This window comes from Cervus elaphus, chromosome 20 (genome assembly GCF_910594005.1).
Source record: "Cervus elaphus chromosome 20, mCerEla1.1, whole genome shotgun sequence".
Lineage (NCBI taxonomy): Eukaryota > Metazoa > Chordata > Mammalia > Artiodactyla > Cervidae > Cervus > Cervus elaphus.
The window spans coordinates 104,421,481-104,449,239 of record NC_057834.1 but is presented as its reverse complement, the minus strand read 5'-3'; the positions used below and the strand labels follow the sequence as shown (position 1 = coordinate 104,449,239).

Sequence of the window (27,759 nt, the reverse complement as noted above, 5' to 3'; positions counted from 1 at the left end):
TGTTTCATGAAAATTGTATGAAATTCAGATCTCAGCGTCCATAAATAACATTTTATGGGAATACTGGTTTGGTTACATATTGTCTATGGCTGCTTTCACACTATAAGGAGAGACTTGAGTAGCTGCACCAGAGCTGGTACGGCATATAAAGCCTCAGATATTTACCACCTGGCCTTTTACCAAAGATGTGCGATGACCCCTACGTAGACCAATGGAATCTTGATAATACATATCCCATATTTTTTACCTCGTTAACAGAAGTTAATCATCCCACAATTTCATCTGTGGAAATTATATTCATTCAGCCATCCACTTACCAAACATTGACTGGGGACTTGTAGGAGTCAGGCCTTGGGCTGGATTCTTTGAGAGAAATAAACACCGCGACTGACTTACGACTGGGCTAGGGAGAGGCAGAAGCAGAAGAGGGAAAGAAATGCCACCTCCAGTGTCTCTGACTGTGTTTTCCCTCAGTCAAGAGACTAAGCTAGTGATTTGTGTAAGGAGCATAAACTTTTTAAAGCATTCGTGAAACTCTACTGCCATGGTACATTGTTTTTATTGTAAATTAGTGAAAAATATAGCATGAAATACATATGTTGTAAAAATATCTAGAGTCAAATTAGGTTTACAATTTAATATTCATTTAATATGGCATTTTAAAATTGTTACTAAAACTATGTCACTAAATTTCTCACTGTTAAACAAGAGGCCATTAGATCTATAAATTCCATGTGGTCAGGAATGGCATCTATGTGAATGCTACGCTATGCCTGACCCTGGGCTGAGCCAGCACATTATTTCTTTGATCCCTTAAACACCCTCTTAGATAGCAATTACATACATCTTCTGATGACCAATGAGCCTCAATTTCATCCACTGTTCATTACCTTAATTTCCTTGGAAACTCAAATCCATTTCTGCAACATCTGGAAACCTGTGCCCTTTTGTCCCAAAGACAATGATTATTGCTGGGTCAGAGCAGAACCCCTACAGGCTTACCTGAGCCTGTTTTCTAGGAAGGATTGGCAAACATTCCGTAAGGAGTCAGGCAGTAAATATGAGGCTTGCGGGCCATGTGGTCTCTCTCGCAGCTGCTCAACTCTGCCATTAGCAGCTATAGACTGGATATAAATGAATTAGTAGAGCTGTATTCCAATAAAACTTTATTTACAGATATTAAAATTTAAATTTCTATACTTTTCACATGTGTTGAAATGTTATTTTTCTTTTGACTTTTTTTTTTAACCTTTTGAAGTAGAAGCCATTCTTGGTGCTGGGGCCATAGTCTACTGGCCCTTGCTTGTACGGAGGTTTGTGGATGTCAGCTTGGCCACTGAGCATTAGCTGCAGCTGACCAGCAGGTGGGGCCCTTTATTATCAGTCCTTTAGCAAATTCTGTCACGAGATAAGGATCCTTGTGGCTCAGTGGTAAAGAATCCACCTGCCAATGCAGGAGACGTGGGTTCAAACCCTGGGTTGGGAAAATGCCCTGGAGAAGGAAATGGCAACCCACTCCAATATTCTTTCCTGGGAAATCCCATGGACAGAGGAGCCTGGCGGGCTACAGCCCATGGGGTTGTAGGAGAGTCAGACACAACTTAGTGACTAAACAGCAACAAGAATCAGTATTCACAATGATCAAAATTAGTTATCAAAAAATATGAAGTTCTCCAGAAACTATTATAAGATTCTCTTGAAACTGTCATTTGAATGTTTGGATTTTTCAAACATTTCAAAAATGTTTGAGTGACTTTTGACTGAAAATGGACATGTGTAAATATTTTTTCTCCCAGTTTTTAGAAAAACTGGCCTAAAACAATGAATTTTCAAAGTAAAACAGCAATAACTCTTTTAACAAGCTTTTCATTTATGGACCCAGCAATTAATTCTACAGTTTATAACACAATTTTTTTTTACTACATTTCTATTTGGGGATTATTTTCATTTGTCATACTTTAATGATTGGATCCTTTATACATCTTAATTCATATGATATGCTCTAACTGAAAGTATTTAAGCACTATTTCTAGTATTTTATAACTATAGCTCAAAATGTATATCATATATATCATTATTAATATATATAATTATGGCATATACCTACATGTACTTAATTATTTAATCAACTTAAATTTTTCCATCCCAGTTTTCATGGTATATTTTGAGATTTAAAAAATTTCAAGTACTGTGTAACTAAAGTGGTTGATGGTTTGGGTTGGTGGTAGCTATTGTCTTCATCTCAAAAGTGTCATAGGAATGTCATGTTTCATCCATGGCTGAGTGGGGAGTGGTGACCCAGTGTTTCCCTTCATGGTACTTGGCAGAAAAAGAGTGAAATGATAAACACGTACAAACCCTGCACTCCCCGAGCATTGGAGTGTACAAGCTGAGATGCATCTCCTGCTTGCCAGTCATTCTATGTTCAATTCTTCTCCAGGTGGGTTCCAGGCTCCTCTGTCAGTGGACCCCGCCACATGTCCCATCATTCCTGGCCAGGAAATGATTATAGAAATATCCAAAGGGCGTTCGGGGCTTGGTCTCAGCATTGTGGGAGGAAAAGACACACCCTTGGTAAGTTCCTAGAAGAACAATATATCCACTGGCACAGAGTTAGATACTGAGCCTTACTATGGCCTCGTGTCACTTCTATGAAAGACTTGGCTTTTTCTTGGCATGTAAGTATATGAACTACTGCTATTATGATCATTATAATCATTACTATTTAGTGAACTGATACATACAAGTGTACATCAGTTATTCCAATCCCCAAATTTAGGCTTAGCTTTATTTTGACCATGTTCACATCTACTCATAATTTTTTTAAAAATTGGCCTCAAATGTCAGTTTTTACTTACTTGATGGATCTTTTGTTATTCAGTACATTTGATTGTCACTAATCAATAGAGTCATTGAAATGTAAAACTCCTTGGGATTTGATTTATAAAAATGTGATTAATCAGTGCATATTATTTGAATAAGTAATACATGCACATTATACAAAATTATATTGACACAGAAGGATATAAACTGAAAGATAAATCTGTCTCCTACCCTTGTTCCCTAGCCTTGCCTTCGACCCCAACCCCAACCAGGGCCTCTCCCTAGAGAAAATCACTCTTATTAATGAATATGCTCTTAAATGAACATTTTGGTATTTCTTTTGTCCATTTTATTTGGCAAGAAGTAAGTTGTATATGGGTTTCCCAGGTGACTCAGTGGTAAAGAGTCCACCTGCCTGTGCAGGAGTCACAGGAGACCCAGGTTCGATCCCTGGGTCAGGAAGATCTCCTGGAGGAGGAAATGGCAACCCACACCAGTATTCTTACCTGGAGGATCCGATGGACAGAGGAGCCTGGTGGGCTGCAGTCCATGGCATTGCAGAGTCGGACACAACCGAGCACACACACCGCAAATTGTACATGCCAGATTTACAGACAGAACAAGTATAATATCAATAAAATTATTCTTTCCACTTTTGACAGGAATGTAATATTTCTGTGTTTAGTACTGTTGTGGGGGGTGAGGAGAGATCCTGCCCTATTTTCCTGTAATGAATATCAGTTCCCTAGGCAACTCAAGAACAACATATGTTGCAGAAACCAGGGCCTTACTGCCTTCCACGTGTTCCTGGTCATGCTCCTTCTCTCTCCTGCCGTCAGGCCTCATCTAGAGAGCCCTCGTCGTTCATTCGACCCTACTAGTGAGCCACCTGAACCTCTGTGCACAGAGGCTGGTGTTTATTTATTAAAGGACTTTATTTCCTTCAGCTTGATTAAAATATTGTTAAAACTTTTCTCCAGGGTTCCAGCTAATTATTTCCTGCATTACTGTCTCTTGGCCTGTGCCGGCAGGAACTGCTGTGTGTGGCTTCCCGTGTCCACAGTGATGTTTTCATCAGCCTGGGTGGATTTGGGAACACTTGGCGTTAACCAGCTCAGCAGCCAGTTTTAGCTCCTAGCTCTTTCATGGGTCTTGGGCCCTTTAAGGTCCCAGGACTTTTCTACTTTTTTGTGGTCTGGCTCAGAACGCTCCCTGTTCAGCATTAGTTATTGAGGAAAGACGTGAACTCTTCCTTAGAAGCTTCACTTTATGTATTTTGGTCTAGGTTACATTTTCAAATTGTCTTTTTAATAATGCCTTCTAGTCACATGTGATCTGGCCTTTGAATAATCCACAGACACACTTTGGCCATCTCTCCAACCACCAGTGAGCTCCTGCTGTGCCCAGGAGGTAACACACCACCGACAAAGGACCGGAACAGTTACCCAGACCCACATGTGCATTCCAGCCTCTCAGCCTCTGCTCACCTCCCCTCAACCTGCTCTCTTTCTACACCTTCCTGCTTCTTCCTTAAGAGTCCATATCTCCTCCCGTCCCCGATGCAAGGCCTCCCTGGCTTCTCCAACTTCCATGATCTCTTCTGAGCTGATCTTGGAGCTGATAGTCGACCATCCACCTATGTATCATATACTAAGATTATTGGGGTGGTTTTCAGAAAGTGCTGGTTGACCGTGAACATTAGGGATGTCTGCTTCTCATAGTTTATTGCCTCATTTTTCCAAACAGATGTTCTTGAATAGGAAATAAATTGAAATTGGTATAAAGTTATATTTGAAATGAACCAGAGAAATTACATATTAAGGAAATTCTTCAGTAAATTCTTTCATAAAGAAAAATTAGCCCTCTGATTTATTTTTTATAAATATGAATCTCTTAATAACTGCTTAAAATAAGACAGAAACTAGATTTCCCAGAGGAAGTTAGAAGACTTTCATCAGCATATCTGACCTAACTGAATGAGTTTATTGACTAATTTGTTTTTATTTTCCTTCTTCTTTTGTTGTTATCAATTTGATTTTTTGCTTTGTGAGCGTTGGTTAGATATACCTGTCTGCTCTTGGATCTTAAATACTGTGTATGTCTGTGCTGCTGGTCACTAGCTTGAGGGCTTCCACGGCTTGACAGCACCTCCTGCATCCTGTTTGGGAGGCTGTTTAAGAAATACTATTCTCTGCTTCTCTTGCCACCATGAGGCAGCCAAAAAAAAAGTCTTTAAGAGCATCTTGAGGTTCATAATATATGGTTCTGCCTTCTGAGACTGTAAATCCCATTGTCCTTGGAAGGATAAGCACCACTTAAAAATGAGAAATGAGACACAGTTTTTATTTCCTAACCTCAGGTACCTCATCAAAAGCTGTAAGTTTGACTCACAAGTAATATATAAGCATGTTATTTTGGTGAGGCTGAACAGCAGGAGGGGTGGAAGGTGCTTTAACAAAGAACCCAGTGTTTACCACAGCAAGTATCTTTTTTTCCTTTCCCCACCTCCAAATTTTGACATAGGTCACGTGGGATATACCAGCTAATTGACACTGCAGGTCACTTTATCCAATCAGGTCCTAGAAGTGCATCCAGCCAGCAGGCAGTCAGCAAACAAAGAGGAGACCGCATAAAAGGAATCAAGGACAATGTTGAGATCTGCTGACAGAAGTTCTTGCCTTTGGACTTTTGATTATGTGACACTTCCTTATTTCAGCTCTGGTGCTAGCATATTCTAAGGGCTGGTGAACTTTCTTAAGGCTTTGCCCCAGCCCTCCCAATTAAGGTTTCTATGCCCTCTTTATTGTGTATCCAACAGATATTTTTTGCCATTTTTAGAGGTATTAAGCCTCTGGGACTTGGTCTTGACACCACATCAGTTCTATCTGCTATAAATAGTTTATCTGGAGCCAAGACGAATGGTTTCTGAGATCACAGAGAGAAAGCTCACTTAGCATCTCATTGTATTTGCAGCCAGCCATCTAAATAGACCTCTTAAAATACCAAGGTAATGCTGAAGGTGACCCCTTTGGGAAGGTTTATGAGTGCACCTGGACCCAATCCTCCTTGACAACCTTTGTCTCTGCTGCTTGAACCATATGATGTGCTCCCAGGTCTGCTTTTGGGGAGTCTGGCTCTTGTGTGATAGGAAGCACGTGTGTGCTCAGAGGCTAGCCTTTGCTTATTGCTGAGGATGCAAAGCTGAGTGAAGCAACCCTGCCCTTAAAGAGCTCACACACTTGTTCAAGTTGATTCTACTGCCTTTAATGTTTTTAATGAAAAACCCTATAGGGACTTTTAAAACAGGGAATTTCTCTGGAAAGTAGAAGAAAGTAAAACTGTTGCATGAACTTTCTAGATTTAATCAATATAGGCTAGTTTTTTGGTGTGTCTCTCATAAGCAGGTGCCGTTAGTCTGTTCAGGCTGCTGTCACAAAACATCACAGACTGGGTGGTTTAAACACAGCAGAAATTTATTTCTTACAGTTCTGGAGGCTGGAAGTCTGGGTGCAAGCACAGTAGGATGAGGGCCCTCTTCTGGGCTGCAGGTTTCTCATCTTTCCATGGAGAAAGGAACAAGTGAGTTCTGTGGGGCCTCTTTTATTAGGGCACTCATCCTCGAGGGCTTTGCCCTCGTGACCTTATTTATCACTTCTCAAAGGCCCTGCCTCCTTTGAGGAGGGGCACTAAGATTTCAACATAAGAATTTGAGGGAGACATGCAACCAGGAAGCCAGAGAAGGCCTATTACATAAAAGAGATAGTAGATTAATTTCTATTTTTAAAATTTACCTCCATCCATCTTATCTAGCCATCCTTTCATCCTGTCTTTGTCACACCCCCTTTTTGGTCTTGGAGTAGCAAATTTGCATGAAATCTTGTGGCTCAGAGACTTGGCATATTCTTCCAAATGAAAGACCAAGGACTCTTACCTCTTATGACACTTGCCTCATATACTTGCTAACACCTATCCCTGAATCTCTTGGGCATCAGAAATGTTTGCTTACTCATCAGAAGTTTTATTTTCAGTGTCCTATAAAAACTAAAATATAGCTCTCTGGTGTCATTAATTGGGGTTATTTTATTATCAGCCTTGGGAATTCTAGAGAAGAGAAAGAAAAATATTTTAGAGTATTGGCAAAAAAAGAAAGAAAGAAAGTCCTTCCCCTTCCTTAGATATTGGGACTTCCCTGGCGGTCCAGTGGTTAAGCCACACTTCCACTGCAGGGCATGTGGGTTCAATCCTTGATCAGGGAGCTAAGAACCTGCATGCCACATAGCATAGCCAGAGGGGGGATAAAATAAAAGGGTGTTGGCAGACTTGAACTATGTGTTTGGGATCGAGCAAGTGAAGTGAAATGAAGGTAAGTTTCTCCAGGAACCTCACTCTCTATTTTTCTTTGTCTGAGTACCATTGTTAAAGGTCCCAGACTATAGACAATGTTTCTTTTAAGCCTATCAGGAAGCAGAGCAGGGTAATGATGCTAATTCTACAGTATCAGAATCCCAGATCTTTAACTGTGGGGCCTTGGACAAGAGAAACTTTCTAAGTTAAATCTGCTTCTTCCTTTGTAAAATAGTGGTGATGACCAAATCTACCTCTTAAGGCTTGTATGGAGATTAATTAACATAAAAAATATAAAGAAAATTTCCCAGTGCCCGTCTACATTGAGTTCAGCAATTGTTATTATTAAACATATTATCTTCAAGTAGATCCTTTGCTCCCTTCATCTGTGTGTCTTTAGTATGTTACCTGAACACTGAGAAGCCTGACTGTTTCCAGATAAGTACTTATTTGTTTTTCAGCATCAAGCTTTTAAAAAATGATTCCAGCACTGTTCTTAATATATAATTAATAAATATCATCTCATTTACTCTTCACAACAACCCTATAGGAGAAGTAGTAGCATTATCTCCATTTTATAGGTGAGGAAGCCAAGATACAGATAAGTTAGGTAACTTCTCCAAGGGTATAATTCTAGCGGTTGGTCCAGTTGGAGTTTAACCAGATGATCTGACTCAAAAGCCACAGTATTTGGGCCCTTCACAGCTCTACCACTCTGTGTCATCAACCTCCACCTCAAAAAGGGAGTTACCCATCTCACCCACCAGACTCTGAGCTCCTTGAGAACAGGACTGCTTTATTTTATTATGTATCTTTAGTTCCACCATATATTGCCTTGTGCACTTAAAAAGATGACTCCATCTGGCCTCATCACGCTCACTGTGAATTCCAGCCATGTCAGCCTCATTTAGTTCCTTTAATGAGTCTTGTTCCTTCTTGATGCAGAGCTTTTGCACATACTGTTACATCTGCCTGGAGTGCTTCTCTGACCAGTTTTAACTATAAGCTAGAGTATTCTGTTCATTTGGGGGCATAATTATGTGGTTGACAAGAATATTGTTGAAACCACATTTTCTCAGGAATAACTGAACAGACTGCAAAAGGTAAGACCAGAAAGGACAATGATGACTTTCTGCAAACACAGAAGGTTATCTTCTTGTGGATGAAGGATGAGAACAATTCAGATGCTCCCAAGGGACTCAGTGAAAAACAGGCTTCACATTATTTTAAGGAAGAACTTTCTAAGGATCAGCTGATCAAAGATGGAATGACCTTCCTGGGAATAGTGAATGCCCCTTCTCAGGGAATATTTTGACAAGCGCAGGCAGCTACTCTGCAAGAATATTAGTATTATTAGGCTTTTTTGTTTGTTTGTTTTTGCTTTTTAAGATGTATTTATTTGGCTGTGCCAGGTCTTAGTTGTGGCATGTGGGGATCTAGTTCCCTGACCATGGATCAAACCTTGGCCCCTTGCATTGGGAATGCAGAGTGTTAGCCACTGGACCACCAGGGAAGTTCCAGGCTTTGGTTTTTAATCAGGGTGGAACATTTACCATTTTAACTCTCTTTTTCAAAATGATGACAATATAAGAAAATGCATTTTCCTCCCACCGTTTGCATTCCTATCTCACAAATTTCTTAAAACTTTGGAGTCTTAAGTTTTTTAAACTAGAGAATAAGGTTCTATAATTATTGTGCTGTTGTTTTGTTTTAGGGAAACTGGTCATTGTTATCACTTTTGCAAAGGAAAGTTCATAAATATAAGTCCTAGTGGCTATACTGGTATTCCTCTGGGTCTGAAGGTAGCTTATCTCTTTGCAAGAGGAATATGAATAGACTAGAGCAGTTGTTTTATCTTTATATTCTTGGTATCATCCTGTTGTAAATAAGGTCAGTTGATTCCCAGGATAGATTGTAAAATTTAGGTATTCGTAAACAACAACAATCTTTCTTGGGCCTCCCAGGTGGTTCAGTAGTAAAGAATCCGCCTGCCAATGCAGAAGATGCGGGTTTGATCCCTGGGTCAGGAAGACCCCTGGAGGAGGGCATGGTAACCCACTCCAGTATTCTTGCCTGGAAAATCCTATGGACAGAGGAGCCTGGTGGGCTACAGTCCATGCAGTGACAAAGGAGTCGAACACAACTTAGCAACCAAACAATGACAAAAAGGACTGGGAATGTCATATTCAGAATCTTGTAATTTCTCTCCTACACCTGTATTTTTTTTTTCACTTTCTGATTTAGCACCAATTTAATTCATTCTTATTGAACATAAGTTCTCTAGGGCAGAGATACATTAGCAAGAAGCATCATGGTAGAAGAACTCTCCCATTTGGATATTATGTGGTAAAGTTCTTCCATCTAGAAACTAAAGTGAAGAATATCTGTCCTTTAGCTGTAACCATGTGTCAGGTTCTGAAGTGACCTGGTTTAAGACTTCAGCATGTCACTTGCCATTGTTTAGCTGTTACAGCTTCTGACTGTTTAACTGTAGGACTGTGGCAACTTAAAGCACTAGATATTTTTTAAAGTAAGCAGAGTAAAAAGCTATTTTATATTTGATTAAGTGTTTTATTTTGCTATTCCCCTTCAAATGAACTTTGCATAGTCTATTTCATAAGGAGTGTGGTTTGCTTTGGCGTATAATCCCCTAAAGCCAAGTTCCTTTTATTGTTATTGCTTAAGTCATATATTTTTATACAAAACATCTTATTACCTTAGTTTTATTTTAAATCAAAGCAAAGTTTTCAAAATGTCTATGAATCACACTGAAAGAATGTTAACGAATAGGGCCTCCGAATTTCCAGATTTGGGCATTTCTGATCTTAAAGAATATGACCATAAGCAAAAATATTATGCAAGCTGAGTAAAATTTAGATAAATAAGTACCAGATGGAACTATAGGGACTTATAAACTTTAATGCAAATATTATCCCATTTCCTTAAACCTATATTTCAGTATGAAAAATTATATTCATATTAATGAGTATCAACTTTTTGTTAAATCAGACTTGGCAAAGGAACTCCATTTTAAGTAAATATAAAGCAGTTTCTTTTCTGAGCTTGAAGAGAAAGCGTTTCAAAGTCTTAAAATGTGAAACATTTTTATATATTCGGAGAAATTCTTCTGTTAGCTATTTTATTGCTGTGATTTTCATTCCACATTTTAGTTATCTGTAAATAGTGTGCAAGAATTTGCAATCCTTGAGTTTGAGTCTTAGGATAGCTTACCTAGTACATTGCTTTAACACACACACACACACACACATACATACATACAGACTGGTGTTATTTCTTGCTGTGTAACCGATCATTTAATCCTTACTCTTGCTTTTTATGTCAAAAGAACCTTTATCTCTATTGCTGATTTAATGATTATTTTTGTTGTCTATAGTTTATTACCTGAGAATATATCCGTGTTCCAAAATAACAGGTACTGAACACTGTGATCCATTTTCCTTCACTTTGAGGGAAAGATTTGATAGGTACAAATCTTCATACCCTACCCAAGTGTATTAGAATAGATGAATAAATTGAGATTAGGATGTAAATAGACTCTTCATTCCTTTTGTAGCAGTTTTATGGAGACTGTTCTGAGATTCTTGGAAAACCTGTGTAGTGAATTCTGTTTAAAAGTGAGCAGAATAGAGAATCCAGATTTTAAAAACTGTGATTCCAAGAATAATAGAAAAGTTCCTTTGACTCTTGCTGGCTTCCCCTGTAAAACTATAACCCTCTCAGGTTCTCTGAATAGAAACAGTTATATATTCACTCTTTGAAGTTGGCAAGCAAAGCTGCATCAATTTGACAAATACTATACTTCTTTGTAAATAATAATCTTATTGTATCTATGGTGGGAAAGCAGTATATTAAATGTATGCCAAATTATAAAATTCTTAAGCAAAATAAAAAAAAATTGTCTTAAAGAACTATGAAAATTATTGACCATATTCTTCCTTGGGTCCTGCATGGCCTTATGAGATATTGAAAGTAACCTCCTAACTTTTTGCTTCTTATGAATCAATGAGGGCATGTGAAATACTTTTTGCATCAAAGAAGGGGAAAAATTCTTGGTCTGTTGAAAGTGGGGAAGATTAGTTACTTTTCAACTTGTCTTGAATCATCTTTGCATTTTACCTTTGTAATTGGTTCAAAAAATATAGACCCACGAAACACACTGAGTAGAAGCATGATAATACATGCCACAGCATGAGAAAGTGCATGAATTCTTCCAGCCTCGGATTATAGCCCACTGCCTCAGTGTAGCAAGGGCAGCAGAGGACTGCCTTTGTCCACGTGAGTCCTGCCATCTCTATTGTAGATGGCACTTGTCTGCCTTTCCACTTTTACCAGGTTTCACATTGGGCTTCTCAGTTTTCCTGTAGTGAAGTATCACCAGGGAAAAGGAGGAAGTACAGCCAATTCTTCTTATTCATGGTAATTATGGTGTATAAAGACGCAGCAAACACTGAATTAATGAATACTAAACCATTACTTCTAGAGGAAAGACAGGGTTAGATTCCTCCTCCAACCTCTGGTCACAACATTTTTAACAGATGAGAAATATATAACTTTGTTTTATGTGTGTTTCTGATTAAAGATACTTTATTCACTACATATTGTTGATTCATTAACATTGAACGGCAAACAGCTCTATAATTCATAATTGAACGAACGTTGTCTAACATGTATTTTCTTGGTCAGGCCCATAACAGCACAAAAATGCAAAACACATGGCACTAAAAAAGACTATTTAAAGGAAGCTAGTTTCCGGTCTGAGATCTGAAACAAGAAAGCATAATGTCGCCTTGTTATACCTCAGCTGTGAACAAGTGAATCTAGCAACTAAAATTTTTTACCACTCTGCTTATGTCCACAAATTACCACGCGCACACTGAGAGCATTTATTTGGGGAAGTAGGGGAATTTGCAAATATGGAATCCGCACAAAATATGTTTCAACTTGAGTGAAATAGAAAAATAAAGATATTTGGGAACAGGACTCTTGTAATCTGGTTTATATCTTATTGGCGTTTGGATGGTCCATTGAACTTAGCCCTGAACAGTCCATGACTTGAGAAAAAAATAACCTGAAATATCCTTGTTGCATAGTCTTTCTTGAAAAAGAAGCAATCAGTTATCTTCTAGGATCACCAATATAACAGAAAAATTAGAAATTAAAAAAATGAGCCAAGACTGGTGTCATTCATCCTTAGAGTCATGAATTTTGACCACTCTGACATATATGTATTTTGTACTTCATATACCAGACGTGCCTCTTAAATCTTATACATATATGCACTGGGAGCCCTCATTAGCAGTTATTTAACATCTAAATTTGGCTGACACTTTGTTTGACATTATTTTTCAAGTCACTAAGTTGTGTTCAACACTTTGTTACCTCAGGTACATATATAATCTTATTTCATCCTCAAACTCTAGCAGGTAGGATTTGAGTTCTATTTTACAGAGATAAAAACACTGGTCCAGAAAGGTTAACTAACTTAATAGAAATACCACAAAGTTATGATAAGTGGCAGAGCTAAAATCTGAACACAGGTTTTTATGGCCATAGCCAGGACCACTCCACCATATATGTTGCTGCCTGGTGGCTCAGAGGGTAAAGCATCTGTCTGTCTGCAGTGCGGAAGACCTGGGTTTGATCCCCGGGTTGGGAAGATCCCCTGGAGAAGGAAATGGCAACCCACTCTAGTACTCTTGCCTGGAAAATTCCATGGACAGAGGAGCCCAGTAGGCTACAGTCCATGGGATCACAAAGAGTCGCACACGGCTAAGCAACTTCACTTCCGTTGTTTACAGGCTGGAAGAGTCCTCTAGTCAACTTGATTAAGTCTATAGTAGATAAAATTGACCAGAAATTTTGTGCAGCTCTTTACAGATTGAATTTGAGCTGACCCATTGACTTGCTTTGGCCAGTAGTAATGAAAGTGGCATTGTGTGGCTTCCAGGTGGTTTTGAGAGGATTTGCTGCTTAGCTCTTGTCCTCTTGAAATACTGCCACCTTGAGAACAAGCCTGGACTGGCTCCCAGGAGGAAGACATACCATATGGAGACAGCACTTGGAGGAAGAGTGACCCAGCCATCCCAGCTGAAGCCCCAGCCAACCTAACTGCAAACTCACAGGAGAGCCCAACTAACACAATATAGAGCAGAACTGTCCAGCTGAGCACAGCCCTAAGTTTCACCCTACAGAATTATGAACAAACAAATGGTTAGCTTTCATTTTAAGCCACTATGTTTTGCAGCAATAGATAACTAATACACTGTGATCCAGCTCCCATCTTTCTGATCTCTCTTAGCCTATAAGATTTGGGATTCTTCTGGTCTATCATTTAGAAGGAGTTCTTATTCCTAGGCAAAGCCTAAGCATCTGTGTAAAACGAAGGCTTTCTCTGCTTTGCTGGGTTCATCAAGGTCTAAAGTTTTAGAGCTGGAATGACTTTAAAAGTCATGTAGCTCAGCACTGTGCTTTAGTGATAATGATGTGTCATGAACAAAGTGGTTCTTGCAGAATTGGCTACTACAGAGCTGTCAGAAAATTTGACTCATTTTATTTCTGGGTCCTTCTTCCATAATCTACTGCCTTTTTTTTTTTTTAACCTCCCTTTGCATCAAAGTTCAAATCACATTCTAGTTGCAATATAATAGGAAAGCTTTGTTTTTAAAGAATATGGTCACAAAGGATTTATAATAGAAAAGAATCATGTTCTTAAACATTCCTTCATGTATTTATATTAATACAGTTTGGAGCCTATCGACTTTGCACAAAATGAGGTATACTTTAGCAGTTTCAACCACACGTTCTTTTTGAACTCTATAATGACCATAGACATCACAAATTAGTAACTTAATACTTCTACATGTGTTTTTCAATATAGAGTTTAATGTAATTTTGGTTTGCACCTTTTACTACCCATAGTGTGTTATCACCCTCATTGATTTGACTTTCCTGCTGAGAAGGTGGTCTATAGTATAGAAGACATGTCTGTATGATTTCTGAAATTTGACAGCCATAGAGGGGAACTTTATTAAATGATATTTAAAAGGAGCATTAATCCTCTAAGGCTGCAGATATGAACCATCACTTCTGCCAAAGGAATAAAAATGCTCATTTTATATATAACATTTTCAATTATTCTTTTAGTCTTCATAGAGCTTTCTCATTAGGAGGGATTTTTTCCCATAAAGCAGGAAAAAAATAACATTTTTATGGATTATTGGTAAATATATTTTCCACCTAAATGTGAAGTTTAATATGAAACTTTCCTGTAGTTAAAATGTCCCTTAGGAGTGGATATGGGGACTTTTATGAGTATGACAAAGTTTGAGTTTAATTCCAGAGTGATCAAAATTAAGTAAAATGTGCCTTCAAACAGTAAAATTAAGCCATATTATATACAGTTCTTTATATTGAGGTGACCAATTGGTTCAGTGAATATGGTGTTCAATAAAGTCCTTGGTAAAAATGAAAAATGTGTCCTATTACTTAAAACTGAATGAACTTTTTGGCCAACCCAATAATAATATCTGTTATACAATTCTTTATCAAAGTTTCATCCTAAAATGCTTGTTAAAACAATCCACTGAATATCTAGAAATGAAAACTGTAAAATGTCATTCTATGGAAATAGTTCACCCGTACAAAGGTGCTTCAGTTCGCAGGAGATCCTTAATTTTTCTAACACATGGCTTCTTTAAGTGTTATAGGCCTATTGTGACAACAGTAAAAGTTTCTTCTGCTAGAATGATTGGTGTGTTTATGAGTTAATTTATCTACTTGTTGGCAGCTTACACAGTAAAGAAAATGGTGATTGATGGGCTGAAATGTCTGATGACTCTGACTCTATTCAAGGATATGTTACTGCGTGCTGTGAAATTCTTTTCCAGCAATTCAGTTTAAATCCCCCTGGAGGTGTTTGCGATTTTTGTGGGGCTCTGTGATAATTAAGTCCCCCATACTTGGCTTTGTAAAATTGCTCTCCAAGCTAAAGTAAATCTTCTGGAAATTCAGATGGATTTAATATCCATTTGTGATGGATATTTTGGTTGTGTATCACTTTTACCATCAGAAATTTGTTTGGGTTAGAGTAAGATTATGACATGCTAACCCTGCCAGCCTCCTCTTTCTGGGTCACTTTGATGCCTTTTTCTATCTACAACTAACTTCTTGATAATTATTTAGCAAACATTTATTGAAGGCTTACCCTGGGCTCAACACCAGAATATAGAGAGGAGTTGGTAACAGTTCCCATCTGGAAGGGTTCCGCTGAGGGTAGGAAGTGGTATGGGACCTAGGTCTATGAACAAGCCATCATGATACCATCATTTCAGTAATACTAAGATATAGTAGTGACCACCAGACAGGTTGATCCGCTTAACCAGGGAAGAGAGTCAGAGAAAGTTTCAAAGAAGAGGTGACTCTTGGCTGGCTCTAGTAGAATTTCATGAAACAAAGGAGGCAGCTTAAAAGAGGGTACAACCTTCAAGCATTTTGTGCCGTTAGTTCTTTCCAAATATAGATATATAGAATAACTGTAAAAATATACAGGAAACTTATTACTGTATGTTTCTGGTTAGGGAAATTGAGTGAAGTACAGATGCTGGAGAGAAACTTCTCAGTGTATATTACTTTGGATCTAATACCATGTATGAATTTTCTATATATTTTAAAATAAATAAATACTATTCTTTTAGGAATGGAGACATTAGGACAGTGGTTCCTTAAACAATGTGATAAATCCCCTAACCAGCTCTTTCTTTCTGGCTGTCTGTTCTTTTAAGGTTATCCCTAATTGTGGAATAAAGGCATTTTTTTTTTCCCCCCAAGTTAGACATGTTTCAGATACAGGCTGGTGAGAGAGAAGTTTTTATGCAGGAGATTTTCCTATGTCTCTGAAATTGGCAAGTCAAATGAGTAATTTAGAGGATGCAGGGGAAACTATTGGTCTTATCTCAGGCAGTAAGTAAACAGTCCATCTTACTTAAATTCCTATTGTCCCAATGAAAGTCACACCACTACCAAGAGGAAATTAGTTTATATATATACATATATATATATGTATATCAATCTTGGTCATCTATAAATGATTCTCAAATCTGCCATTGGTTGAGAGAAATTAATCTGTTGTCTTGGATTGAACCCTTTTTATTTTAAACATTGATTTATCACTTGTATATAATGTGATACATTATAGAGAAATAGTAATTCCTACTCCTATAGAAAAAATTGTTCAGTGAATAATACAGGTACACAAAAAGAGAACTAAAAAGATGAAGGAAGGAAGGAGACAATATTTCAACAGAATTGATGCCATATGGAAAATCCCAAGTTCGTTTTTAGACAAATACAAAATAAAATATTTAAAGCAGATGAGAAGCTTGCAATAGTGGTAGGAACACAGGCTTTGGTGTTAAACAGTCATCCCAAATTGCAATTTCATCTTTCCTCCTTAGAAGCTGCAAAGACCTGGTCAGGTCTGACCCTTCTGAGCCTTCTTTTCCCTAACTGCACATGAGACTAATAATACTGAACTTGCTTAGTTGTTATGAGAACTAAACGGCACAAATGGAAAGTGTGTGGCCTCTTTGGCACAGATGTTACATAAGTGAGATGTTACCACTTCCTTACTGTGTGCTGGCATTGTACATGAAGCTTTATGTGTAGGTAATATTGTTTAAACCATATAAAATGAGAAAGCTGAGAGGTTAACAGTTTTCCTATGGCCAGAAGTAGCAGGACCAGGATTTGGACTACATTTGACTCCAGAGGCCTAGCTCATAATCATTTGTCTCTACAGCTTCTTTCAGCAAAAGCCAGAAACCCACCCACAGGGTAATGATTAATAGGTTGCTTAGGTGGTAAGGAGGTCTAAGAAGGAAGGGAATATATGTGTACATATAGTGATTCACTTCTCTGTACAATGGAAACTAACACAACACTAGAAAGCAAGTATACTCTACTAAAAAAATATATATGAAGAACACAGAGAGCTCAATAACAAAAAACAAACAAACAATACAATTTTTAAAAAGTCATTGGTACTGGTAGATAGAATCACTGAGCCAGTGTCGCTGGCTGCTGAATCAGGAAGCAGACAGTGAATCAGACAGACAAAACAATGGCAGATATCAGGTGACTCAGTCCAGGTGAGGAACAAATTACTTCTGGGAAGGGACTGGTGCCTACCTGAGCATGGTGTGAATCTGCCATTCTGCACAACCTGCCATTGTACTCATGTCCTGCACAACCAAAATCTTCACTGCAACAAGTTCAGGATGTAACAAGTTGTCAGCTTCCTCTTGGTAGATATATAAAATGTGTGGAGCCAATTCTCTGACAAAAGCTCATGAGTTCAATTTTCTTCAGTTATTGCTGCTCCCAGATTTTTTTTTTCTCAACATATTCTAAATTAATTAGCTCTGAAGAATGTCACTTACCAGCCATAATCACAACATTGTGGGTAAGTGTTTAGATGAGTACATAAGTTAAGCATAACATTGATGTCCAAAGTTCTTTAGTATAGCTGACATGGAATGTTATTTAAATACGCAAAGATAGGAAGTGGGGGGAGGTACACAGCTGGTAGGGGAGAAGGCACTCAGAACTGTGCCAACGAACAGTTTTGCTTGAATAGCTCAAGAGCATTAAAATTAGGAGAATACAATGAGCAGATAAGTATCATGTGTATAATCAACTCCAAATTTTCATTTGACATAATAAAGGTCAATCTTTCATCAATGACCCACTGTTTCATCTAATCATACTTTTTCAAAGCAATAGCAACAAGTAAAATTTTAATATAACCTAGTCAAATAGATGCCTAAAATATGCCAAACCAATATCTATTTTACTATTCTGTGCTGTGAACTGTATACGTTTTGAAAAAGAAATCCTTTTTTTTTTTTTTCCAATTCACTAGCCCACATACATAATTGAGCTGGTAATCTCTACCTTTCACCTCTATTACCCCCACTTAAAACAACTGTTGAGAACCACAGCCTCATTGAGCACTTCGGGTACACAAGGGCACATGGTAAGAAATGTGACCTTTTTCTATCATCAGGTCAGAGTGTCTCACATTTTCTTGTGTTTTCACTGATGAATTTAAAACCTCAGCAATAGTCAAGTTGATAGAAAGAAAGAGAGTTTTCAATCCAGAAAGACTCATGGACCAAAAACAGACCACTGAAAGTGATTTTAGCATTTATTTGAGCCTATTAACAGCATATTTGTTTTATGTATGACAGTTCATTGAGCACCCAGAAAGTATCTCAGAGTTTTGGATTCGGGCTACTTTTACTGTATAAAAAAACTCCAGTGGGTCTTTTTCTTCTTTTTGAGTATGAACAAAGAGAAGTTTCCCATTTGGCTTTTGTAATGTTCCAAGATCAAAGGGGTTTATACTGAAAATTCAGCTCTATAAAAGCCATGTGTAGCATGAATTCAGTCTGATTCTCCCAGATCCAGTGAAAATGGGGTGTTCGGCCATCAAGCTTTGAAAACCAGCATTACACAGGGTATAACCAGGATCCTGCATTAGTTTCCACCTTCATGGAAATGGTCCCTTAGTGTCATCTTGGCAGTGTTGTTGGGATGGCCTAAAGCCACTGACCTAGCAAATTTCCTCAAAATTGTTCCCCTGAAACAGTGCAGAGAAACAAACTCTTGGCAGTAAAAATGCTCCCTGGGTCTGGAAATTTCATAAGTCAGAGTTAAAACAAAGATTGGCCTAAAGTCTTTTGCTGGTGCAGAGTCTGAAATATAAATTGTCTGGAGCAAGGAACCTTTCCTGGCTCTTTGGCGCTGCCTCTCTAACTGTTATAATAATAAAAAATGTTTTCAAAACTGTGTGGTGATAAAATGAAAGCCTTTAATATTGGAAAGATATTTGGAATCTAGATTGGTCATCTGGTTCAAGTCCTCTGGTTTTCTTTTACTGCTTCTCCAGCATTTGCATAGGAAACTCATTTTTGTTTTGTTTTGTTTTGCTTTTGAAAAGCAACTTTCATTCTTGTTCAGTCACTAAGTCACGTTGGACTCTTTGCCACCCCATGGACTGCAGCACACAAGGCTTCCCTGTCCACCATCTCCCAGAGTTTGCTCAAACTCATGTCCATAGAGTCAGTGATGCCATCTAACCATCTTATCCTTTGTCGTCCACTTCTCCTCCTGCCCTCAATCTTTTCCAGCCTCGGGATCTTTTCCAGTGAGCTAGCCCTTTGCATCAGGTGGCTGAAGTATTGGAGTGTCAGCTTCAGCATCAGCCCTTCCAATGAATATTCAGGGTTGATTTCCTTTAGGACTGACCGGTTTGATCTCCTTGCCATCCATTTGGAGGTTTTTCCTATCTTACATATTTTGTAAGAAATATTTCATTCATTTACTTCAAGTAAATTTAATTCTAATTCTGAGTCTCAATACTTCGGGACTAAAGCAGTATCATTGTCAGTCCTCTTGGAGGCCCATTAGCTGTCAGGGTTCTGGTTCTGTCACAGAGCTCCTCGGCACTGGGGACCCTTGGTCACTGTCATGAGTTCACCCTGGTAATCACCAAGCCACACTTGCCCTAGCCTGATGATCTCTTCAGAAGTCCTGCCACTTCTAGGCCCTGATGCTTGGGACTCAGGACTTCTTTCAAGGTGGGATCCATTACACCTAGAGTCCGCTGCCCTTGACCATTGTGTGTAGGTTCTTGCAACTTGTTTGTGGGTGGGTGTGGCAGGGAATGGGAGGACACTGGGCAGTGTCAATTCTTCAGTTCTCAGGGGACACACAAATCTCCGTTTCTAGTCTCCATTCAAAAGCGTTTTTCTGCATTTCTCTAATAATTAATGATGCTTAGCATCTTTTCATGTGCCCCTTGGCCATCTATGTCTTCTTTGGAGAAATGCCTCTTTAGGTCTTCTGCTCATTTTCTGATTGGATTGTTTGGGGTTTTTTTTGTTATTGAGCTGCATGAGATGTTAGTAGATTTTGGAGATGAATCCCTTCTCAGTTGCTTTGTTTGCAAATATTTATGTGGAATCTAGAAAAATGATACAGTTCAGTTCAGTCACTCAGTCGTGTCTGACTCTTTGGGACCCCACGAAAGGCAGCACACCAGGCCTTCCTGTCCATCACCAACTCCCGGTGTCCACCCAAACCCATGTCCATTGAGTCGGTGATGCCATACAACCATCTCACCCTCTGTCGTCCCCTTCTCCTTCTGCCTTCAATCTTTCCCAGCATCAGGGTCTTTTCAAATGAGTCAGCTCTTTGCATCAGGTGGCGAAAGTATTGGAGCTTCAGCTTCAGCATCAGTCCTTCCAATGAACACCCAGGACTGGTCTCCTTTAGGATGGACTGGTTGGATCTCCTTGCAGTCCAAGGGACTCTCAAGAGTCTTCTCCAACACCACAGTTCAAAAGCATCAATTCTTCGGTGCTCAGCTTTCTTTATAGTCCAACTCTCACATCCATAATGACCACTGGAAACACCATAGCTTTGACTAGATGGACCTTTGTTGGCAAAGTAATGCCTCTGCTTTTTAATATGCTATCTAGGTTGGTCATAGTTTTTCTTCCAAGGAGCATGTGTCTTTTAATTTCATGGCTGCAATCACCATCTGCAGTGATTTTGGAGCCCAGAAAAATAAAGTCTAACACTGTTTCCCCATCTATTTGCAATGAAGTGATGGGACCAGATGCCATGATCTTAGTTTTCTGACTGTTGAGCTTTAAGCCAACGTTTTCACTCTCCTCTTTCACTTTCACAAGAGGCTTTTTAGTTCCTCTTCACTTTCTGCCATAAGGGTGGTGTCATCTGCATATCTGAGGTTACTGATATGTCTCCGGGCAATCTTGATTCCAGCTTGTGCTTCTTCCAGCCCAGCGTTTCTCATGATGTACTCTGCATACAAGTTAAATAAGCAGGGTGACAATATACAGCCTTGACGGACTCCTTTACCTATTCGGAACCAGTCTGTTGTTCCATGTCCAGTTCTCACTGTTGCTTGCTGACCTGCATACAGGTTTCTCAAGAGGCAGGTCAGGTGGCCTGGTATTCCCATCTCTTTCAGATGAATCTATTTATGTGGCAGGAATAGAGAGGTAGACATAGAGAATGGACATGTGGACATGGGAATGGGAGGAGGGGGTGGGATGAACTGGGAGAGTAGCACTGACGTGTGTACACTACCATATGTAAAACAGATAGCTGGTGGGAAGCTGCTGCATAGTGCAGGGGGCTCAGCTTCATGCTCTGTGGTGACCTTGATGGGTGGGATGGTGGGGAGGGAGACCCAAGAGGGAGGGGGTATATGTATACACACAGCTGATTTACTTCATTGAACAGCAGAAATTATAAAGCATTGTAAAACAACTGTACCCCCAACAAAAACAAAGTCACCCAGAAAAGCACACACAAGAAAGTGCTTTTCCTTTCCCACCAGTCTGCCAGGACACCTAGCACCTGTATTACCACCATCTTTTCAGTGCCCTTCATTTCAGTTTTATAAGCAGCAGAAAGAACCCGTGACTTCTGGTATGTTCAGTTTTCAGAAACTGAAACACCATGAATTTCTGTGAGGCAAGGAATTTCAAAGCTTGACTCTTGATCAATATGAGGGGGGAAATGGGGGAAAATTGTATGAACATAGCAGTCAAATATTTTTTAAATAGTCTTACCAAAACATATAAATAATTGGGTGCTCAGTCAGCTCAGTATGTCTGACTCTGCGATGCCTATGGACTTTAGCCCAACAGGCTCCTCTGTCCATGGGATTTTCCAGCCTAGAATATGATATATAGGTGCAAATTCATCTGGAAGGATCCTTAGGAAACTGAGATAGTTGATGGTGGTTGTTTCTGGGGAGCCGGACTGATGGCCAGGTGCAGAAGGCAGTCCCTTTCTAGTTCACCACACCCCGTAGTTTTGCTTGAGTCCTTTATATTGGTACTTTGTATATGTTATTTTTATGATGATAAAAAATTTAAGGTTATTAATTCAAAGAAAAAAATTTTTTCATTCATTAAGCATGAGACACTTTCCTCAACCAAGCCTTACTTATCTTAACTAATTGTCCTGATTCTGTGGCTCAGAATCCTGAGTTCCAGAGTTAATTTGCCCAAGATTACACAATGCCCAAGAGTCAGGATTTGAGCCCACATCTATTTTACACATAGATCTGTGAATGCCCTTTCCCCCACCCCACGCTCTGTCCTCCAGGGCTAGTTCATTCCACTAAGTTCTTGTCTTTCACTGCCCAAGTAATGAGGCCTGACAGACCCCCTTCATCAGGCCACACATTTATGTCAAATCCTTGAATACCAATAAATACCTGAAACCATGTTTCAAAATATACCATAAAATGTAAATAAGAATGACACATAGTTCAACTCAAGTTTATACACAGCAGCAGCAGGACAGAGTTAACAGTAAAGTACATGGGGGAAGTTTAACTTGAAATGTTAGGCAAAACCAGTCCTAAAAGAATGAAATAATAAACTTAGGAAAAATTAATTATACCTCTGAATATACCATAAATGTGTATTTTGTTTAAGTCAAATAAAAATGGCTTTATTGGCAAATAGCAAATTATGAGTTGCTGCCTATAGTTTCATTGTTGGCTTAAGGAAGCATTTCTTGTTATTAAAAATTAATAAGCATTTGTTTTTTATAGGATGCTATAGTTATACATGAAGTTTATGAAGAAGGGGCAGCAGCCCGAGATGGAAGACTCTGGGCTGGTGACCAGATATTAGAGGTATGTGACTACGCATTCTGGTTTGTACCAACAAGTATGGTTCCTAATTTAGTGACCTTGATCCACAGTCAGTGTACCAATTCACAGTCTTCTACTCAATTATGTTGTAATCACCAAGTTGTGTCTGACTCTTTTGTGACCCCATGGACTGTAGCCCACCAGGTTCCTCTGTCCATGGGATTTCCCAGGCAGGAATACTGAAGCAAGTTGCCATTTCCGTTTCCAGAGGATCTTCCTGACTCAGGGATTGAACCTATGTCTCCTGCATTGACAGGCAGATTCTTTATCACCGAGACACCTAGGAAGCCCCTATTCAATTATATCTTCACTTATTTCTTTCTCAGTGTGACAAAACATGTACTTTATTCTTTTTTCTTTTATTTATATCAAATAACTGTCAGTAGAATCATGACAGATTATTAATCTAAATCTGTGAAAACTTTTTTTTAAATTAAAGGGGAAAGTACAACTAAACATTCTATAATCAAATGAAACTATAACTTCACAATTTTTTTTTTTGCTTTCCCACTATACCTTACTAAATTCCCTTCTAAAAGCACATACATATAGATGTACACATAAACATGCACATTTGGTATTTTAAAAAACTTTATTGCAGCTTTAAGTATTAATAATTTTCTTATTTCTAGTAAGTATTTGCATCAAATGGAGGTCCCTGCCCTGGCACCTTTGTTTCCTAGCTGATGAAAATGTAGAATCCTCTCCCTTTAGGTGGTATATGGTACTTATTAAAAATTGAAATGCTTAACTTGCCTCTTTTGAAAGGGCTCTCATTTAGCAAAGGTGTTAAAGCCTTTTAAAAAGAGCTGAGGCTGGCAACGTCTAAACTAGGGAATGGATGAATGGAAAGTTAACGCCAGGCATTCTGGTAGGTGAAACTAAAGAGCTTTTGCAATGGTGTGAAACTTTTAGGCAACATTTCTTTCTTTCATTGGATGAATTTAATTGAATAGTTAACATTTTATGGTGGATATGTGTGTTTTTGCTTTGCAACTTTAATATAGCACATTATGAATGACATCATAGAATTTTATTTTTCCCTTTGGTGGTTCAAGTCTGCCTCCCAAGATGAAACCAGAGATATAATTAAGGGTAGAAAACATAGGCAAGAAGGAGTTAAAAGAGAGACCGGGCTGACTGCAAATTAAATTCAGGGCAAGTTATAGGGTTTCTCTGCAGGCCTTTACTGTGCTTCATCATTGGATTAGGACATATTCCCAGTGCATTCATTAAGGTGCAAGTGTATGAGGTTAGAAAAATAAATGTAGCCTCTTTGGGAATTGACGTGACTGCTTTAGCATACAGCACCATTTTTTGGTGGTCAGGAGTTTTGAGGGTTTTTTTCCCCCCTTTGTAGATTTTCTAATTAACTGGTGCTATCATAATTGGCTTTGTAGAGGAATAAACTGAATATTCAAAAGAGTACAGATACATACAGGTCTTGATACTTAACATGATTTGTAAGCCCACAAATTTTTCTGTAATAGTCATGTGGAGCTAAATCTAATATGTGCATTGCTTGATTGTGGCAATGGTGGCACAGGTATAAATTCACAGTATAAATTGTATATTTTAAATTTGTATAGTTTATCTTATAGCAGTTATACCTCAATAAAAGAAATTTTTTTAAATTTATCTACTCATTTTGAATAGACCCTCAGCTGTAGCCATTCTCTTTCATAAAATATATTCATATACAAGTGAACACTCAGCATAGATGAGCATAAAGAAAGCAAATGTGTTTTAAGTGCATGGAGAATTTGAAAGGTCAACTAAACCATTTCCTGGCATCTGGCCGAGTTATATTACCCAGTGTGCGTGGATGGTCTACACTTCTCGTTAAAGACAGCCAGACAGGCTCTTCTCTTACACCAGACAGGATCTTGTCCACAAAAACATATTGTGTGTTTAGTTAAGAAATATACCTCTCAGTTTGGTCAGGGAACATGTTTCCTTCCTAAGTAGCCTTAGACTCCACATTTTAACTTGTTCTAATTGTGGTTGCTGTATATGGATACATAATGAGGCCTAATCAGCCTGGGGTCTGCAGGTTGCCTCAAAAAGAAGACAGGCAAACTTTGGTGATACATTTCCAAACAATGGCCTTTCTGCTCTTGAGAGTTCTCTGCATGGTGCAGGCTGGCCTTCATGAAAAGTGAAAATGAAGGTGAAAGTTGCTCAGTCATGTCCGACTCTTTGCAACAGCATAGACTATAGAGTCCATGGAATTCTCCAGGCCAGAATACTGGAGTGGGTAGCCTTTGCCTTTTCCAGGGGATCTTCCCAACCCAAGGATCGAACCCAGGTCTCCCACATTGCGGGCAGATTCTTTATACCAGCTGAGCCACAGGGAAAGCCCAAGAATACTGGAATGGGTCACCTATCCTTTCTCCAACAGATCTTCCCAACCTAGGAATTGAACCAGGGTCTCCTGCATTGCAACCGGATTCTTTACCAACTGGTAGCTCAACCCCTGATACTTCAGTTGGCCTTCCGTGGTTTTATACTATTGTTTTATGTTAAATTAGGACAACCCAGATTTTGCTTACAAATATATAGTGAAATAATATTTTAGCCTGACAAGATTTATCATTCTGTGATTAACATGGGCTATTTTCTTTCTGGTTCTTTTTTTAAGGGTCAGTCCCTCCTCTTACCCTTCCCTCTATTCCCGTTATCCTCTTCTATTTTTCTGCAAGTGGGAGCAGAAAGAATAGAGAGCTAATACCTGGTTTTCCCTGTGGAATAAAATAGTGAGGAGCTGCTGCCCTAGTTTGGTTATTCTTTCCTTCCAAAGCAGCAACTCACCCATTTCCCCACATGCCTTTCCTCCCCCAGGGACATGATAGACCCCCACTGACAACTGGGGTTTCCTATGATCCTTCTTAAACAAGAAGCCCTGCTGTTACCGCTCCTCGTCCTTTACCATCAGTGTTCTAAATAATGCATCTGGGGCTTATGTAAGACACTTAATACATCACTGCACCATATTCTAACCACTCAGCAATGTTTCTCTTACTATTGGTGTATTTAGTGGTGTCTCTTGGTGGCTCAGTGGTAAAGAATTTGCCAGCCAATGCAGGAGACATGAGTTTGATTCCTGGATCAGGAAGATCTCCTGGGGAAGGAAATGGCAACCCACTCTAGTATTCATGGCATTCCACTCCAGCATTCTTGCCTGGGAAATCCCAAGGATCGAGGAGTCTGGCGGGGTACAGTCCATGACATCACAAAAAGTCAGACAGGACTGAGCAACTAAATAACAGCAACTTGATTCACAGATGAGAAAATGAAAACTTTGAACTTGCCACAGATCACTTTGATTTGGACAGATATCTTGATGCGGGTATTTAGAGTGAATTGCTTTTGTAATATTAGAGTTTAATGACAGTGCTTTTAATTAAAGCCATAATTGTTAAGGCCTTTCAAGGGGTATTTTAGAGGCTTAGAGAATTCACCTTCAATCCATGGAGGTAACTATTTTTCAGTGTGCCACTTTAGCAGAAGTGGTCTTGTGTGCCATCTATTGGAATACAGGAAAATAATCAGCTCAGACCACATTTTCTGGAGACATTGTTTTCCCCTTTGTCTGTGGGTTTACCTCGTAAACAAAGGAAGTGTGATCATGGGCCTCAAGTAATAGCAAATGTTGTCACTGAGCACCAGCCCTGACTGTAGTTCCTTCAGTTCCTTGTAAAATATGTTTCTATTTTCTGTCAACCACGTGTCAGCCCTGTGCCAAACATACTACAGGATTTATTTCATTTAATCCTCACAACAAAGTACATAGATACTATAATGATTGTTGTTATTATTATCTCTAATTCATGGAAAGCAGACTTGAAACTCGTCTTGAGTTATCTCTTTAAGGTTTCACATAGTATAAGTTGAAATCGGCACTCAAAGCGAATTCCATCTATACCTAAAACCTATGCTTAATTATTATTCTGGGTGTTGTTAATCATAGTGATTCACAAACCCACCAAGATATATCAGAAAAGAAAAAGCAGCTTGAAAATTAGGCTTTTAAATATTTTCTTGACTCACAGCATCAACTTTAAATAATCACTCAAAAGTCACTTTCTCCAGGAAGGGCTCATTCCTCTTTTCTCCTGTCTTTGTAATCACTCTTTAAGCACAAGTAGTGAGTCTTTGGAATGTTAGAAATGGAAAAGCCTTAGCCCAGCCCTTCATTGTATAGGTGAAGGAATGGCAGTCCAGAGATAGATGGGACATGCCCAAGCCACACAGACTGAGACCAACATCTTGAGAGAAACTGGCCTTGGCCTGGGCCCATCCTTCCCCTGGTTTGGCTCTTTTCGTAACTATGACCTTGAAGAAGGGACCTACAACTCCCTTCTTCTGAGTCTGGGTTACTGTGTCCATCAATTTGGCCCATGTGTCAAATTGACTTAGCAACATCCATACTAGACTTTCTCTGTGGCTAGAGGAAGTTTAAGAGTGAGATGAGGCAGCACGGTACAGAGAGTGTGGCTGGAAAGATAGTCTGGGTTCATATTATGGCCCTCCATATGCTAGCTGTGTAACCTTGCTCAAGTCACTTAACCTCTGCATGCCTCAGTTTCCTCATCTGTAAAATGGTAACAGTATCAGAGAGTTCGTGTAAATGCTCATAAAGGGCTAATTTAATTTCAATCTCTGGATCAGGAAGATCTCCTGGCAAAGGAAATGGCAACCGACTCCAGTATTCTTGCCTGGGAAACCCCATGGACAGAAGAGCCTGGTGTTCTGTTCAACCCCGTGAACAGAACAGTCCATGGGGTCGCTAAAGAGTTGGACACAACTTA

The 27,759-nt window shown here is 39.0% G+C and overlaps 1 protein-coding gene across 6 annotated transcripts in view; it reads left to right on the top strand.

Annotated features, from left to right (window-relative positions):
- The window catches only part of PATJ (PATJ crumbs cell polarity complex component), a 361,279-nt gene that overhangs the window by 281,480 nt on the left and 52,040 nt on the right, over nucleotides 1–27,759 (top strand). For 5 of the 6 annotated variants that reach the window (XM_043876093.1, XM_043876090.1, XM_043876094.1 and 2 more), the window contains 2 exons: nucleotides 2,441–2,574; nucleotides 22,847–22,930. In XM_043876093.1, coding sequence (XP_043732028.1) covers nucleotides 2,441–2,574; nucleotides 22,847–22,930 — 218 coding nt within the window. Of the gene's footprint in view, nucleotides 1–2,440; nucleotides 2,575–3,210; nucleotides 3,273–22,846; nucleotides 22,931–27,759 lie in introns of those variants that run through there. The other variant, XM_043876095.1, reaches the window with a different exon arrangement.